The 18797-nt window shown below is 34.9% G+C and overlaps 1 protein-coding gene across 1 annotated transcript in view; it reads left to right on the forward strand.

Annotated features, from left to right (window-relative positions):
* DACH1 (dachshund family transcription factor 1) overlaps nucleotides 1-18797 on the forward strand; it is a 438545-nt gene that overhangs the window by 381601 nt on the left and 38147 nt on the right. The window contains exons 7-8 of the mRNA XM_008260046.4: nucleotides 12087-12238; nucleotides 18360-18507. Coding sequence (XP_008258268.2) covers nucleotides 12087-12238; nucleotides 18360-18507 — 300 coding nt within the window. The remainder of the gene's footprint in view (nucleotides 1-12086; nucleotides 12239-18359; nucleotides 18508-18797) is intronic.

Genomic DNA, 18797 nt, shown 5'->3' on the forward strand with positions numbered 1-18797 from the left:
AAATGTTTTTTACCATTAAGTCAGGCTTTCAAAAGTGAGCTTTTAGGGCTATGAAATGTTTATGTGCGCATTATTCAACTACTCTTACTACATATATTACAACCTATAGAGTGTGTTTTGAAAAGAGAGTGCATTTTTTGTTTGAGCTGAACCATCAGATTTCCTTTCCATGTGGTGTGGCATGATGAAGAAGCTATCTGTAGGAACAAAACTAGTTCACTTTCTATGGGCAAGCACAGACTGTAAAATAGATTATTAAAGTACACAGAAACAGAAAATTAGATCAGAAGTGATGTTTTACTGGGAGGTCTTCTTTGGGCTTTATAAAATGAGCAAGCGCTAACCTTGTTCTATTTCTGAGTCCTGAGAAAAGCCTCATAGCAGGCATATCACCTTTAATTAGGTTTCTGCTTTTGGGAAGCATTTTACCAGCCCCCTTTCATTTATTTTTAATGATGTTATCACTAACAGGCAAACAGTCCCTTAATAAAACAAAAACAGTTTCTATATAAAGCCTGGTGTACATGTCCTGAGTCAGTCATCTAAAAACAAATGTTATGATTGTTTCCGTTGTGCTCTTAGAACCCTTAATGGCCCTACTGTGCAGATATGCAAAACATCAGACTCGGAAATATAACCGTGTCTGTTAGGCAGCTTCCAATAAAGGCTTTCCCATGTTCACTTGCAGTATCAGCAATGTGGTGAAGCCTACAGGGTCATGGAAAAGACAGAAAGGTCAATTAAGTGGATCTTTTCAGCATAAGCTCTGCCAACTCTTTCATAAACACTTGTGACTTACGACTTTAAACACAACAGGGTAAAGACAATGAAAATGATCAAAAGTGAAATCAATGTGTGTTCGTGTGTGTGTGTGTGTGTGTGTATGTGATGCTTGATACTCTTTCATTTTTGCCAAGAAATTACAAGTTGTGATAGGAAAAAGAAACCTATGTCCAGATATCTGAGCACTTAAGTGCCATCATAGATGAAGTTTGCTGAGATAGTCATGGGTTTCCTTTCAAGGCTAAGTTTTAAAGTTTGAATATATAGATTGTTGGAAATTTCTCCAAATGCAGAATAGTCCCAAATTCAAGACCCTCTTTTCATTATACTTTCTCCATAAAATGTTTCTTTTGCTTTTAAGGCATAAGAGTCCCCGATTTCCTTGAGCTGCTGCCACTACACGTTTTTCTCATAGTAGCAACCTCTTGACCTCCCTCTGGATAAACTTTACCCCAAACTCAATGTCCACATGTTGCTAAGAGAATTTGTTTTTTATCTTCTCTTTCCACTTAAATCATCTAAATATAATCTCTTCCTTTCTAAATAATACTATGTGTCATTTGAATAGCTCTTTTATTGAGAATATAATTGCATACATTTATTTATTTATTTTTTTTATCTTTTATTTAATGAATATAAATTTCCAAAGTACGACTCATGGGTTACAATGGCTTCCCCCCCCATACCGTCCCTCCCACCAACAACCCTCCCCTTTCCCACTCCCTCTCCCCTTCCATTCACATCAAGATTCATTTTCGATTATCTTAATATACAGAAGATCAGCTTAGTATACCTTAAGTAAGTATTTCAACAGTTTGCTCCCACACAGAAACATAAAGTGAAAAATAATAGATGATTTTTTTTAAATGATAATTGCATACATTTAAAAATCATCTTTCTACAGCTTCCTGCATAGCCAAGATAATATCTGCTGAATTGCCATGTAATCAATAAAGTGGCTTTCCAATACAAGGTGTTTTTAGTTCTACTATCATGGATGCGGTCTAACCTCAAGACAGGCCAAACCTTTTCATTTCTGCATGCTGTGTTCTTCCAGCTTTTACCTTGTCTTATCTCCTTCACGTATTCTTTCAACAGACATTAGTAAGCACTTACTCTGTGTTGGATAGCTGAGGTTTTAAGTGTAAGATTGTGAGGAGTGGTCCCTAGCTTTTATCAATTTATTTAATTGTGAACTATTCAAAAATTAAGAACTATTGATACCGATGATAGTTCCTTGTAAGTGTGCAACAAATTCCTTGTACATTTAGATTAGGTAAAGCTGAGTTTGCTATACTTTTTTTTTTTTTAGTAAACCTCTAGTATTCTGCAGATATACACTTAAAATATTTTCTTTCCACATTAAACCTTCCTTCAGTCACCAAAACTCAAAGTCTAGAGTTTAAGTGTTTTTTATGTTCCATTTCTATGAGATCTGTATTGTTTTCTTTTTGTGTAAGTCAGCACAAATTTCCTCTAGGTCCTGTTTTATGACGATAAGTTGATGAACTAGTTTATACTCTTTTGCCATTACTCAATTTATTTCTATCTTGGGTTATTTTAAATGTTCACCAAACTAACTTAGGTTTAGTTTATTTAAGGCAACTATGTATACAGTAATAATTCTATTATCAATGTAATACACATTCATCATAAGCCTTATCAAAAACAATAGACTTAGTTATTTATTCATTATTCCTTCAGTAATACTTTATATGTTACTATAGTATTTTTAAATTTTATAAAGCACTTTCACATATACAATCTAATCAGATTTAAACTATAATCCCTTGAGTTTGTAATCATCTACTTAAAGAATAAATGAAATGAACCTCATAGGATATAAGAGATGAGCTCATTGTTCTACAATTTGGTAGTACTTAGTAGAGCCAGGACTTGATCCCAAATTTCCTGAATTTAACTTGGTTTACTTTTCATTTCACCATAGCTGTATCACATGCAGAATTATAACATCAATTTTATAAATACTTCTACAGTAATTTTAAATTCTTTTGAAAACAATGGGCTTAGAGTAAAAATATATAAAAATAACTTTCAAAGTATCCTTAGATATTTTATAGATACATGAAAGTTATGTTGATAAACTTTAATTTTATATTTAGGAATTATTTATTTTCTGGGGTGAAAATAAAAAGAAAAATATGTATAACCATCTTTGACTAACCATTAAGTTCTAGGGTTCAATTATTCAACTCTATTATTAGTTTCTTTAAAAAAAAATTAAACCCACAGTGCCTAGAGAAGCAATGAATCAGTATTGAGGCTTCTAGTGCAGAGAGTTAAGCTGTGGGTTGCAACTGTGGCATCCCATATTGGGATGCCACTGGGGTCCTGGCTACTTTATTTTCTATCTAGCTCCCTGCAATTGCTCACTGGAAGGCATCAGATGATGTCCTAAGTACCTAGGCCTCTGTCATTCAGGTGGGAGACATGAATGGAGTTCCTGGCTCCTGGCTTTGGCCTGGCCCAGATCTGGCTTTTGTGACTATTTGGGGAGAGAACTAGCAATTGGAAGATCTCTCCTGGTTCTTGCTTTGCCTTTCAAATACGTAAATAAACACATCTTTAAAAAGTGAATGAATATCAGTGTTGTGATTGAGCTCAATTTAAACAACTATGTCTTTGGTGTAGATAAATTTTCAAAAGAAATCTTCAGTACCAATCCTTAATTTACATGATTTTGCTTCTCTTCTAGTTGAATAATGTGGTTGATGAGTTTAGAAAACACTTATAAATATATCTTCTATATATTTTTCATGAAAAGTCATTAAAATAAAAAAATTGTATATTTTATAATTATTCACTTATAAAAATGGGAAGTGTCATACCCTTTATTATCTTTGTCAATATGATTTTTCACTTTGCCAATATAAAAATGTAGTTTCATGCAGATTTCCAGATGTTATAAACTTTAAATATGAAAATAGTGTCCATTTTAATAATGATGCTATCTATTTCTTATTGAGATGCATAAATGTGAATACCCTTGAACTGTACAGTTTTCTAAAAGTGATTATTTTTCTACTTGGAATTTATGATGTAATGAAAGGCATTAGAGACAAAAACACACAGTCACCCACACAGACACATAGATATACATACACTTGAAAGAGAATGTATAATCCAAACCCAAAGAATTGGTTATGAAAATAACAACTGAGTTAGATTTTATTAACAGGAAAAACATTTTTTTTAAGTAGAGGCCCATGTTTTTCAAACAACATTGTTCTTTAGGATATCCTGCTAAATTGTTACATGAGATAAGGTTGGAGAGGAAAAAAGTTTGTCTTCCAGAATCATCAATCTTACTAATAGCCACTTATTGATAAGTAATTTAAAACATGAGTAGAATTGTGAGATGATGTGGCAAGAAAAGTGAAGTTTTTTTATCCTACATTCTTTTTAGAATTTAAAAAATATTTCACCTTCCATTCTTGCCTTCTCTTGGCTATTATTGCAATTGGTTACCTGTTGTTGCAGTTGTTGAAATATTTGTTATATGATTATTTAGATGTTAATCAGTACTTTTTCTGGTAAAAAGATCATTTATTACATTGTAATATGTACTATTTCTATTTTCCTTTAGAAAATCACTGTATTCTTTTGTCATTCAGTTAAAATATAAGGATGCTTTATGGGGAGTGGATGTTTGGTCTAATGGTTAAGATGCCTATATCCCACATCAGACTATCTGGGTTCAATTCCAGGTTCTATCTCCTTGCTGTAGCCGCCTGAAAAGCAGCCCTGAAAGACAGCAGTGATGGCTGCAGTCATTGACTTCCTGCCCCAATGGGGCACTGGGATTACATTCCTAGATCTTGGCTCATAGCTGCAACCCTCGCTCTCACAGGCATTTAGAGAGTGAACTGAAGAATGAGAGCACTCTTTCTCTGCTTCAAAAATTAAAAAAAAAAGAACAACCTTTTTAAAAATATTTATTTTTATTTGTTTAAAAATTAGAGTTACAGAGAGAGAGAGAAAAAGAGAGATATCTTCCAACTGCTGGTTTACTCTGTAAATGGCCACAACCAGGAGCCCAGAGATTCTTTTATGTCTTCCACATGGGTACAGGGGCCCAAGTACTTGGGCTGTTTCCTCTGCTTTCCCAGGTGCATTAGCAGGGACCAAGATCAGAAGTGGAGCAGCCGAGACTTGAACCAGCACCTATATGGGATGCCGGCATCACACACAGCATCTTAACCTGCTATGCCACAATGCTGGCCCCAGAAGAATACTTTAAAGCTAGTTGTTCTTTTTAAGAATTTTAAAATAACTCATCTAGAAAACTACTGTAACATCTGGACTCTAGACCCTATGGCTGTGCAGTTTTGGTTTGGTTTGGTTTGGCGTGGTTTATTGGAGTGATGGGGTGAGAGTTGTGGTGCACCAGGTAAAGCTGCTGCTTATGAAGCGGGCATCCCGTGTCGGAGTGCCCGTTCTAGTCACGTCTGCTTCACTTCCAATCCAGCTCCCTGCTGATGTGCCTGTGAAAGCAGCAGAAAACGACTCAGGCTGTTGGGTCCCAGTCACCCATGTGGAAGACCAGGACTGAGTTCCAGGCTCCTGGCTTCAGTCTGTACCAATCTTGGCCATGGTGGACATTTGGGAAGAGGACCATCATGCGGAAGACCTCTCTTTTGCTGTCTGTTTCATTGCCTTTCAAATAAATAAATCTTTAAAGAAATGAATCGGAGTTCCTCAAAAATTAAAAATAGCACTCCTATATATTCCAGCAATGCCAAAGGAAATGAATTAAGTCTGTGAAAGAGATAGGTACAGTCTCTTGTTTATGGCAGCACTGTTCACAATAGCCAAGGAATATTCAAACAACTGCTGAATGGATAAATAAAATGTACATACACAGAACACAGTACTATTCAGCTACACAAAGAAGATGAAACTTTTTTGTTTGTTTGTTTGTTTTGTGACAGCATGGACAGAACTGGACATCGTGCTGTTAGGTGAAACAAACCAGGTACAAAGAGTTAGGTACCACATGATCTCACTGAACTGTAGAATCTAAAAGTGTCTTATAGAAGTTGAGAGTAGAATGGTGGTGACCAGAGGCTGGGACAGTAGAGAGGGAGGAGAGATGATGAAAGCTTGATTAACAAATGTTAACTTAATTAAGAGAAAGAAGTTCTGGTGTTGTGTTACACTTTAGAGTGACTGTTGATAATCATAATGTATTTATTTTTAAAAGCTAGAAGAAATTATTTTGAATATTTTTACCCTAAGGAAATGATACACAAAGAAACAGATTTACTCAAATTTTCATATTATAAGTGGAAAGCATGTATCAAATCTTATGTGGTACTCCATAAATTTGTACAAATTTTATGTATCAGTTAAAAAAATACCCTAGTAAATGCTATTTTCCAAAGTGCTTACTTGATTCCTCTCCAGGAACATGCACTTTTTTCTGCTTCCAATTTGCCTTCAGAGGTATCTACAGTGTTTGCCTTATAGGTGACTCAAGTATTGTCTAATTTGATGGATCAAGCAGGATAATTAGGAATTTTGTGGAGCTTGTAAGCATTAGTAATTAACAGCCTTTCCTGAAATTTTGTATTTTGGTGGCATTCTTTTTCAAATATTATCTATATGCCCATAATTTGGGGGGTTTGTAATTGAAAAGTATTGAAATTTCTTTTTTTTTTTTTCTTTGACAGGCAGAGTGGACAGTGAGAGAGAGAGACAGAGAGAAAGGTCTTCCTTTGCCATTGGTTCACCCTCCAATGGCCACCACGGCCTGCGCACTGTGGCCCGGCACACGGCGCTGATCCGATGGCAGGAGCCAGGTACTCTCCCTGCACTCCCATGGGGTGCAGGGCCCAAGGAGTTGGGCCATCCTCCACTGCACTCCCTGGCCACAGCAGAGAGCTGGCCTGGAAGAGGGGCAACCAGGACAGAATCCGGTGCCCCGACCAGGACTAGAACCCGGTGTGCCGGCGCCGCAAGTCGGAGGATTAGCCTAGTGAGCCGCGGCGCCAGCCAAAAAAGTATTGAAATTTCTAATTCAAGGCCGGCGCCGCGGCTCACTAGGCTAATCCTCCGCCTTGCGGCACCGGCACACCGGTTCTAGTCCCAGTCGGGGCGCAGGATTCTGTTCTGGTTGCCCCTCTTCCAGGCCAGCTCTCTGCTGTGGCCAGGGAGTGCAGTGGAGGATGGCCCAAGTGCTTGGGCCCTGCACCCCATGGGAGACCAGGAGAAGCACCTGGCTCCTGCCATCGGATCAGCATGGTGCGCTGGCCACAGCGCGCCGGCCGTGGCGGCCATTGGAGGGTGAACCAACGGCAAAGGAAGACCTTTCTCTCTGTCTCTCTCTCTCACTGTCCACTCTGCCTGTCAAAAAAAAAAAAAAATGAAAGAAAGAAATTTCTAATTCATAACTGGTATATTACCATTCCCCAATCATTGTCAGAAAATCTCCTCTAAACTAATTATTGCAAGTAACTTTAACAGAGAATGTGAGTCCTTATTTAACTTATATTTTTAATTGAGAAAGCTGAGTTCTAAAGATGTTGTTACACATTCAAAGTACTGAAACTTATGGATAACCAGTAATTTTCTTTATGTATCCAAAACTTTTTAAAGTACATTATTCATAACTTTTTGTCATCCATAGATATGTAATAAATTGTGTCAAAATTTAAGGGTTAACCTCCATTTATTATCTCACAGTACATATGAATCAAGAATCAAAGCACACTTTAGATGGCTGATTCTGACTTAAGTTCTCTTATGACGTGGCAGTCAGATAGCCAGGGCTGGATCCTTTACCTGCAGGCTTGACTGGGCAGGATGAATTCAGTTTCAAGCCAACTCATTGGCAGACATCAGTCCCTTGTCGTAGGAACCTCTGTACACTACTGTCTCATGGCACAACAGCTAACTTGACCTGGCAAGTAATGCAAGAGAAAGAGAAGGAGAGGCATAGAACCTATAGATTTTTATGATTGAATCATCAAAGTGATGTCCTGTCACATTTGTTGTATTCTGTTGCATAGTTCCAGGGCTAGGACCTGGACAAGGTGTGGATAAGAACTGGAGAAATCATTAGACAGCATCCCAGAGGCCACTAAATCCTGTTTTACACAAAATACTCAGTAACTGCTTGTCACAGAAATGCAGACTTTACTGTTTACTTTTTCACTGTAATAGCTCAAAAGCAATTAAATTGATTCTTCATATGTTATTTCTTGCTAATTCTATACCATACATAAAGAGTTGTGTATGAATATGTAAGTATGTAAGTTATGTAAGAGTATGCTTTTGTGCTTAGGAAATACATTCTGGGGACTTAAAGATTAACTAGGGAAGGTGGTTCAAACATGTTACCTCCCCCAATACACACCCACACACATACACAAAAACACACCACACTCGGATAAGATAGCAAGGGAGCTGGAGACATTTTGTAAGTGGCAAAATATATATATATATAATTGGTGATTCGAAGTTGTGTTATGTTCCTAGGACTGTCATAACAAATGAGCATAACATTAATTGTTTAAAACCACAGAAATTGTTCCTCTCACAGGTGTCGAGCAGAAATCCAAAATCAAGATTTCAGCAGGGATGAACTCCTATAGGGGGCCATAAGGGCAAATCCATTCGGTGCCTTTTTTAGTTTCTGATGGTCTGCATCCCTGGACTGTGGAGGAAAATTCTAATATTTGTGTCTTCATTTCTGTGTCTTCTCTTGTATGTTTCTCTCTCTGTTTAAAAGATTTACATATTATTTGAAAGGCAAATTCACAGAGGGAGAGAGAGAGAGAGGGAGAGAGAAAGAAAGAGAGACAAGGAGAGGGAGAGAAAGAGATCTTCAATCCACTGGTTCATTCCCCAAATGGCTGCAGCAGCCAGAGCTGGGCCAGGCTGAAACCAGGAGTGTGGAACTCCATTCAGGTCTCTTGTGTGCGTGCCAGGAGCCCAAGCACTCAGGCCACCTTCCTCTACTTTCCCAAGCGCATCACCAGGGAGCTAGAACAGAAGTAGAGCAGCCAGGACTTGAAAACCAGAGTTTATATGGGATGTGGGCATCACAGGCAGCAGTTTACTTGGTGGTAGCTTAACCTGCTGTGCCACAGTGCTGGCCACATCTTCTGGATCTTTCTAATCTTCCTCTTACTTTGTCATTGGATTAGTATCTACCCTAAACCAAGGTGATATTTTCATCTCAAAATCTTTAACTTAATTACATTTGTGAAAGACATTTTTCCCTAGTAAAACAGCATTCCTAGCTTTCAGGAACTTAACATGGACATTTAATTTTGGGGTCACTATTAAACTCACTACAGAGTGATGGTCATTCCTTCTACAACTCTTGCTACTTTTCCATAAGTCTAAATTATTTAAAACAGAGATTGTAATGTCAAATAGTGTAATAACCTAAAAATCATGGCATATGACAAGCCAACTTTCTTTTAAAGATTAACTTTTAAAAATAGGTTTTTGTATATCAAAGTATTTTATGAATCTGTGCTTCATCATCATTCACACTTTGAAGTAGGCGTGGATTATAGGATGTCAAAACTCTCTTCCACATTGTCTGGACTCTCAAACTTTTGCTTTAATCTTTTGAGAATATTTAGGATATCAAAGGTCACTTTCACTTCAAAAGGAAGAACCATGTTCTCAATTTTACAATCTTTGTAGGGAGATCTAAAAGAGGCCTTCTATGAAGTTAATTGCCATTAAATAACAACTTTCTCAAATAATAGGGTATTGCAGCTCCAAGAAATATTTTCATTTGTGTGTTTGATTATTTATTATTTTGTCTTTTTTCAAAATGTGTATTAAGAATCGCCTTTTTTCCCCACATATCTTAAGCAGGCCTGCAGCCCTAAATTTGATTATTTCTTATCTACATGTTGAATTAAAGTGGCTTTATATAGCATCTCACATTGTAAAATGATCCATGAACAAACCCAATCATTTTGAATCAAAGGATAGTCTGTTCTCATGTAGCTGGAAGAGTGAGGACTGTGATGAGCATGCCTCTGAAGTAACTGCAGAGATGCACACATGCAGGGACACACACTTACACAACAGGACTAGTCTAGTCCTATACTTGGCTAAGTAGAATCTCTAAATGAATAGTGATAGAAGGCAAATGTCTTGCTGACTGTAGGATTTAGCTTTTTAACAATTGAAATCACTTTACTCTAGTCTGCATGAGATTATTTAAGCTTTACTATTATGGTTTTATAAGCATTTCATCTCCAGTGTCTACCACTTTGTTTTTGTTAAGTAAATAATGACTATATAAATGTACACATCATGAGTGATATAATGATTCAATTCACACGACAGCTAAATATAGTCAAGCATAAATGCATTGCAGTTAAATCAAAGAATCATGGCAATGACAGAACTTATAATCAAATGTGTGCATGTGTGTTCATATGAATGCATGGGCTTCTTCTCTTCTTGGAAGTCTTTAAGAATTGTGGAATGATAGGATATAATGCTGAAAGCAAGCTCAGGTGGTCATCTGGTACTAGGCCTTTCTTCAAGAGACAAGCAATTATTATCCCCATGATCTATTAAACTACATTTTCTTTAGCATGTGACAGCTAAGGTGATGCTGATCAAAAAATACTGCTTTCCATTCTTAAACAATTTCACATGCACATAGATGTTTAACAAGTGCCTTTTTGGAGCTATTATGAGAAAACACTAGCAGCCTTGGTCTGGGGGAGTAATTTATGATACCTAGGTAAATGATGTCCAAGATCACCTTGCTCACATTAGCCATGTGGTAGCACTATCCCTGCATTGCAGTCTTTCTTTAACCCTAATGACAAGTGTGATAAGAAAATAATGGCACCATGAGCCCTATTTTAGTTGCTTACTCTGTTTCTTCTTCCAGTATCTGCTGCCTCAGATCATCTGTCAGTTAGTTAACAGAGGATGGGGTGGAGGAGAAACTGCAGAGGAGTGAGTGAGTGAGAGAGGAATGCTGTGGATAGGAGACCTTGTGTCTGTTACTCCTCGCCCAATCTTTCTTCCCCTTTGGTTCATTAACTAGAAATGTGGAGAGGTGAGGGAGATGAATTTAACTTGTTTTGACGTGAGTGAGGGACAGGGAAGTGTGGCAGCTTCCATAATATTTCTACCCCCGAGAGAAGTAATTGGAAAACGTGTTGTGTGGTTAGGTGTTGTAATGAAAAATAAAAGAATGATAGAGGAGAACAGTGGAATCAAATTATAAGCGTAAGGCACGTGTGCAGAAGTTTTTAGCCACTTGCAAAATTGAGAGATACTATCAGGACTGTGCAAATACATTGCTCTGATTAATTTTCCTGAGGTGAAATAAGAAAATATTTATAAAATTGAAAATCCTGCCATGAATAAAATTTTCTATGATTATAATAGAATAAAATAAGCTGTAACTTGTATCTATTGCATGTGAAGCTGTAAAACAGTTACATATTAAAGAACTGAATAAAAAGATTTCTCTGTGAGCATAAAAGGACTCTGTTAAAATGTTACTCTCAGTTGCTTAAAATGTTGAAAAAATCCAATAAACAAACTAATGACTAATTTATCATAGAGAGCTTTTTATTTGATTTTCTAAATACTTGTATGGGAGTTTTATTTTATTACTGTTTGTCCAGAACCCTATTTCATGTATAAAAGCTGTGGTTGATTTAGTTAAGAGGGTAAAAGGTGGTTAAGTTCAAGTGAATTAGTCCTTTAGTTTTAATGAAATGAGTAATTCAGTTATAATTTAGATATAATATATGGGGTTCTAGTTTTTCTTTTTACATATGGAATGAAAGCTTTTAACTGCATAAAAATTCCTTAACAGTATATTTGAACAAATCATTGATATAAAGGAAGGGTTTATTGAGAAAAAAACCTCCTAACATACAAAGCATTTCACTTATATGAAGCTCTAGAAATATTCTATTGTCAATCCAAACCGAAGAAACTAAAATGAGATAATTGGGAAGGTGCCCATAAAGTCAGCCTGAATATATTATCACAACTATATATGAGATAATATTTGTTTTAAAAAGATTCTATGGCACTGTAAACTCAGTCTCATTAGAGACTGCATTTAAAAGGCTTATAAAGTTACTCATTAATGTTATCTTGTTGTATCTCCACAGCTTTTTCATTAAAGAAAATTCAGCAGAAAGCATTTTCTCCTGATAGCAGGAACCAATTTGCAATAAATGTTCTGGAAACCACTAGGGAAGCCATTACTGAGGTCTAATAAAAACAGACAAGCGTAACTTGTTCTATATTTTTGTTTCAATCACATACAGATGAGACCCCGCTTTCTACGCCAACTGCAAGAGACAGCCTTGACAAACTTTCTCTAACTGGGCATGGACAACCACTCCCTCCAGGTTTTCCATCTCCTTTTCTGTTTCCTGATGGACTGTCTTCCATAGAAACCCTTCTGACTAACATACAGGTAGGCTTTTGTGCAAAATGTAAGAAAGGAACATGGAACACCCAATTTTAGATATTTCCCCCCGAATTCACAATATTCCAACTTAATGAATTCATGAGATTGAAGGAACCATGGTATTAAAAATTGTCTTGCAATTTCAATTTTAGACTTGAAATATTAAATCAGATGGGCCCAGAAATACTCAAGTATGTATATTAAACCGTATTAAAACTTACATGAAAATGACAGGGGAATTTTGAAAATCTTTCCATCTAAGTGCTCTTTTCATTGCCTACTAATGGAAGGAATTTAACTGTTTAGTTCTGTCTGATCTACTAAATGACGGCATACCAGTTCTAATAAATATTTAGTTATTTTTAAACTGCTAGCCTTTCAGTGAGGAAATGATCTGTTTAATCATTTTTAAATATATCTAATATAGAGGGATCCACAAGAAGAAACCCAGTGCTTCATAAATAAGTTTGTTTCAATTAATAGGGTTTCTTCAAAGAGGAAACTTCAAAAAGCCATACAAAACTTTCCACGGATTTCCTATGTGTTCTTCAGGATGTATATTTTACGTACAGTACATTATGAATCAAAAATACTTACAGTTAACAATAACACAGAGCATGGAGCCAAGATAATAAGAGTGTTTGGGATAGAAGAAAACATAATTTTCTTGCCCACACATGAAGTGATCATGTGGTTCCCAGATGGGGATTTTTGCCATCTATTTTTCTGTATGTGGAGTAGCTGCTTGTAGGCATGAGCTTGCAGAGGATAATCACTTTAATTTTTTTTTTTTTACTGTAACCCTTCATCCTCAGTTATTGTTTTCTGTACACATTTCTTTCCATATTAAACTTTCTCCCAGTAGAAATGTAATTAATTTTATTTATTTCTCCAAGGACATAACAGAAGGCCTTTAATGTAACATATCTTCTCATCTATTAATATGGCATTTTTAATACTAATGTAATTACCGTCTCCAGAATTGTATTATATTTTAAGATTTCATATCTCAGCAATTGAAATAAATCATCAGTGCAGCTTAAACTCTTAATCATAGTTGAATAGTTGATTATATTTTAAAATAAACATGATTTTTTTCTAAATTTCACCCAAATTATTGTTTTTATGAGTTAGAGTTTTGGTGAATTTCTCTTCTTGCTGTTAAATGCTTTCAGAAATATTCTTCAACATTTCTAAGTTTTCAAAAGTAAGAGAATATTTCATTTTCTTATTTATGCAATTCCCTGCGAAGCAGAGAAAAAGCCATATGTCTTCACCCAGAGTTCTTTCCCAGGCCAGTGAGAATTTCAGGAGAGAAAACATTTCTGGGTTGCATCAGAGCAAAGCAGCGTGTTCCTGTGAAGACGCAGTTCCTACATGGGCCCTTGACTGTATGGGACCAAGAATGCCATTCACTGCCAGTGTGTGAATGTTCTTCCGTCCATCTATGCCGTGCACAGACAGGGAATATTATCTACATCACTTAAAACCAGAATTATCTCTTTGAAAAAGACAAAAAAGGAGAAAAGAAAGGCCCAGCTTTAAAATGTACACATTTTAGCCAAAAAAAAAAAATACTATTGAAATGGTTCAAGGCATACTCTCCTATGCCTTGTGGACGTATTTTAGTAAGAATTAATGATAGGATAGTCAAGACGAATTAATTTATTTCTCATTTCCAAATCATAAGATTTGCATCTGATAAAGTTAGAATATCTACAACAAGAATGCCTCTTTAAAAATAAGTTATGGTCGTTTACTTCGATCTTATCTATTAGTATTTATATATGTAAGTATATATACTTATGTATACTTATATATATACTTGTATATATTTACATGTATATATATAAATAAATATATATGTGTGTACATAAAGTAAAATAAAGATTAAATATCTTACTGAGTTCCATGTACAAGTATTCAAACACACATACATGCATATATATATACACACAAATATACGATGCATACGTGTACATGCATAACACTTATACAAATATACACATATGTACTAGGTATAGATCTAGTAATGAGTTCACATCATTTTGTAAAAAGGAAATAGATGATATCTATTAGTGTCACGTTTATTGAGTTATGGTAGTATTCTAGAAATGGTATAGAATGTTTAAACAGTCATGACCCCAGCTTATTAACTATACAGTATAAATGTGTTTGCTGTCCAAATTATAATTTGGGTGATTACATTCTGCCTATCTCAATTTCCTCTGCAGTTTCAATTATATATAATGGGGTTCTCTGCTTTTTATGTCAAAAAGGAAGCATAATTTTGTGTACTAAGTTGGAAGCTCCATATTTCTTTTGAGAATCTGCTTTTTTATTAGAATTAATTATTAAAGCCCCCTTAAAATGTTATTGTTTTAATAGTCAATAATTTAATTTCATAACAAACTGTAATTTAGCAATCCTGAATTGCTAAATTTGCAATGATTACTACAGGTGTTCCCTCTGTGATACCATTATCAAAACTCATTTTTCATTGTTTTGTGCTTTAAAATGAAAATTATATATATTAATATAGAATTAGACCACAGATTTTTATTAACTAGTACAATTTTCCTGCTACTTCTTGACTATTGAATATTTTAAAAATTAAATGTGATAATAGATGAAGATGTGTACAGTAAAGGATATTAATTTTATATTAGTGAGGAATGTAGACACATTTTTGTTTCCTTGCTTTTTAAAACTTCTTTACTTTACAAAGAATGTGGCTTTTTTTTTTCTTTTCAATAGCACCATCTTTCCCCATTCAAACATGTCCTTGGAGAACTTCCCATGAGATTTTACACAAGGAAAATAAAATTTTGTGTCAGCTACCATTTGTGCTTTATGATAACCATCATGTTTCACTATAGAAAACAAATTTGAGCCAACCAGCCATTGTCTACAGATCTTGGCTTCCACCAGAACACACTAAGGGGAGGATTCTACTTGCCATTCAAAATCTGAATTTCTATGCTGGAAAGCATACCTGCAATCTATGAGTATACAGGATAGGGAGCAATATGTACTTTGTTCATCCGTCTTTTTGCAAAAAGGATTTTGAATATCTCACATATAGGAAAATAAGAATAGGTAAATATGTAAAAATAAAGTGGAAATATTTAAAAAAGGTACAGAATATAAAATTTAGTTAGGGATAAGATTAGCACTGAAGATACTTTCCATAATTGAATATATATCAGGGAGTTGATTCACTATGGTTTGTGAAATTAAACAAACAAGGAAGATTTAAAAGAGATGTCAAAAACATAGTAAATGGGAGCCACATGTTCATTGACTGTGGTCTAATAAATGGACATAATCTAACTGTGGTCTAAGAAGTATTCTATACTTCTATGTTGAAGGAAATACAGTGAAAAAGAATGTAGGTATTAAGGCTGAAATACTCTGATTATCCATCTTCAAACCTTTATGTGTCAAAGTCATAGCCAATAATTTTAACTTTATTTTTATACCTTTTAAAAAACACCAATAGTTTGTTCATTGACATTTTTAATGCATACTTCCAACTGTAATACATTTAGACAATTTTGCTGGATACTATATGTTCCAGTGAGAGCAAAATTCAGTGTGAACTTCATAGAGAATCTACCTGGAAAATTCACAGAAGTTATATATATCAATTTGAAAGTAATACTATTATTACTGATGGTTAACATACTGTCCTAATGATTTGTATATTCCGTGAACACTACTTGATATTGTTTATCAAGCCCCCTGATGCACTGGAATTTAATCAGTATTCTGTAATTTTTGTAGCAGAGCTGTCACTTGGAATAATATAGTTTTACATATGTATCAGTTTGACTCCAGTACAGATTTTTGTTCACACTGGACTCCTACTGATGTGCACTTATGTAAAGTCTAAAAATGAAATTTAATTTTATATAGCTTATAAGTAGTCCCTCAAGGGTACTGGATACTAAAAGCTAGTATTTTTCAGACATAATCAGCAGGAATAGGTAATATATTGCCATTAGCCACATTAGCAGCAACGGTAACAAAAGGAAACAGTAAACATAAATGCTCTTAGCAACTTCATTCTTTACAAAGGAATATTAATATAAAATTACACAAATTAGACTTGCCGTTTAACATTATTCAACATGTTTATTCATAATGATTGTTTCATGTTTAAAGAACACCAAAATATTGTGTTTTGTCAGCCAAGGACAATAATAGTTTAATAGTAATTTATTTTAAACAGCTACTGATAATACAACCAATCAACACATTAAGTGGTGCCAACATTGGCATCTTGCTAAATAATCTCTAGACATTGCACAGAGAGTACATCTTTCAAAGATAAGTCAACAAGAGCAATCAGAGCAGAAAATTAGAATTTGGTATCTTAGAATTAAAATACAGCTAAACTAAAGTTTTAATTGGGGTGATCTAAAAGGGCACTAGATGTAATGATCTCTTTCATTTGTTACTAATTGTTTGTTCCTGATGAAGAAGAAACATACACAGGAATGTTGCTGAATTGAGTTAAGATGGCAGTTATCTTAGCAGCTATGTTTTATTGTTAAAACAACAAAAGACTAGGGAGGGGCAAGCTGCCACTTAGAAATCCTTCTCCAGCTTGTTTCATATCACAAGAATTATGCCAGGACTCAGGGTCAGGTATAGCAAATATGAAATAATTTATGTGTGCTTGAAAAGCGAATAAAAATGGCTTTTGACAATGCTAAAGCTGTACTGGTTGGCTGAAGTAGAGTTTCATCTCTATTGGGATTACAAATCAAGCTGGAGTTTAAATTCCTGAAGCAAAGTGCTCATGTTGTCTCTGGCGAAAAGGGGTGGGGGGGCAGTCATATTCCCCAGGACAACTACAAATGGCACAACCTTCTGTTTCATTTACTATTTCAGTTTAAAATTTAGTCTCATATTCACAAGGCCAAATACTTTCTACTTTAAAAAAGCCTTTCATACTGCTTAATTGGTCAGAATGTTTAGCTCTAATTTTTACAGATTTTTCTGGTGTATAACATTTTAGGAGAGAAAACATAGAGAATGTTTTTTATACATTTAACATTCTCATAATCTCATTTTTAAAAATCTCAAAATATGGCTATATTTTCAGAGGCATAGAGTAAGTAAATATATATTTAATATCTATATATAATCTCAATAATTAGATGCATGATTAAATAAAATTTATTTTTACCATGTGCCCCTTCAAATTATGCCATTAGTTTTTTAAAAGTTATTCCCAGTTTGTTACAAACATATTGAATGCTTTAAAAAAAATGATGCACTACAAAGCCACTACATTTAGGATCCCTTGAATATATTATATATTGTAGAAAAATACTGTCACATTAAGATGTCTATTCATGAAATTTTAAAATCTACTGTATACCAGGCTATCCCTGCTCCCTAGGGATATGATGTTATAAGAGAGAAAGTTTCCATACTTCAGATAGCTTACATTTTAGTGGAAAAGGCACAACATGTATTAGTGAAGAAATAAATAAATAACAATAGTAACTGATGAATGCTTTGAAGAATTTTAAAGAATAAGAAAATACATTTGGAAGAGTGTTTCAGATAGGGAGGTAAGACAAATCTTTTCAGGTATGGTGACTTTGAGGAAAAATGACATGAAATGGGAGTGTGGGCCATGCACAATTCTGGAGGAAAAGCATTCAAAAGCACAGTGTAACAGGAAGCGCGAAGTCCCTGGGGGAATGAGCCCCAAGATGGCAGTGAGTACTGCAAGCATCATATGGGGTTGCATAAACCATGTCAGATACTTAGCTGTTGAAGGATTTCAGGCTAGATTTTTGCTCAGTTCTTTTTTTTTTCTTTTTCAGATGTGCTTATGTGCTGCTTTTGTTTAGCTTTGGATCTAGATATTCTAATCAGACTTGACGAAACCTGCATTCCATAAATATTTTTCTGTCTAAAATAGTTTAATTAGACTGAGAAGTTTCATATTTTACTTATGGTATTTGTCTTAGTGAGTGCAGGGTGAATGCATGAGGATTAAAGAATTTGATAAGTGGGTTTTTCTCCTTTAAAATGCTTTTAAGTAATGAATGAAATGTGTTTTGCATCAAAACATATTACCATTCTGAATAACTTCTTTGTACAGGGGCTCCTAAAAGTTGCCATAGATAATGCCAGAGCTCAAGAAAAACAGGTTCAACTGGAAAAAACAGAACTGAAGATGGATTTTTTAAGGGAAAGAGAACTAAGGGAAACGCTTGAAAAGCAGTTGGCTATGGAACAAAAGAACAGAGGTATTTCCAAATAAGTTTAATACTTTAAGTAAAATATCCAACATAATAAATACTATGCTTGGTTATTCACTTTGAGACTTAACTTGTTAACTTAGTTGTAGCTGAAAATCAGGGCAGAACTTGAATCTTGGGCTCTTTGTAGTTCTTAATCTCCAGAATACATGTTTTCTCTTCTGTTCCTACTGCAGGGAATTGAAACATATCCATTATATCATTAATCATTTAATTTTATTGCTTTTAGAGCTTAATGAATTCATATTCTTTAAGATAAGAATGAGCTCTGATAAGAT

This window comes from Oryctolagus cuniculus, chromosome 9 (genome assembly GCF_964237555.1).
Source record: "Oryctolagus cuniculus chromosome 9, mOryCun1.1, whole genome shotgun sequence".
Lineage (NCBI taxonomy): Eukaryota > Metazoa > Chordata > Mammalia > Lagomorpha > Leporidae > Oryctolagus > Oryctolagus cuniculus.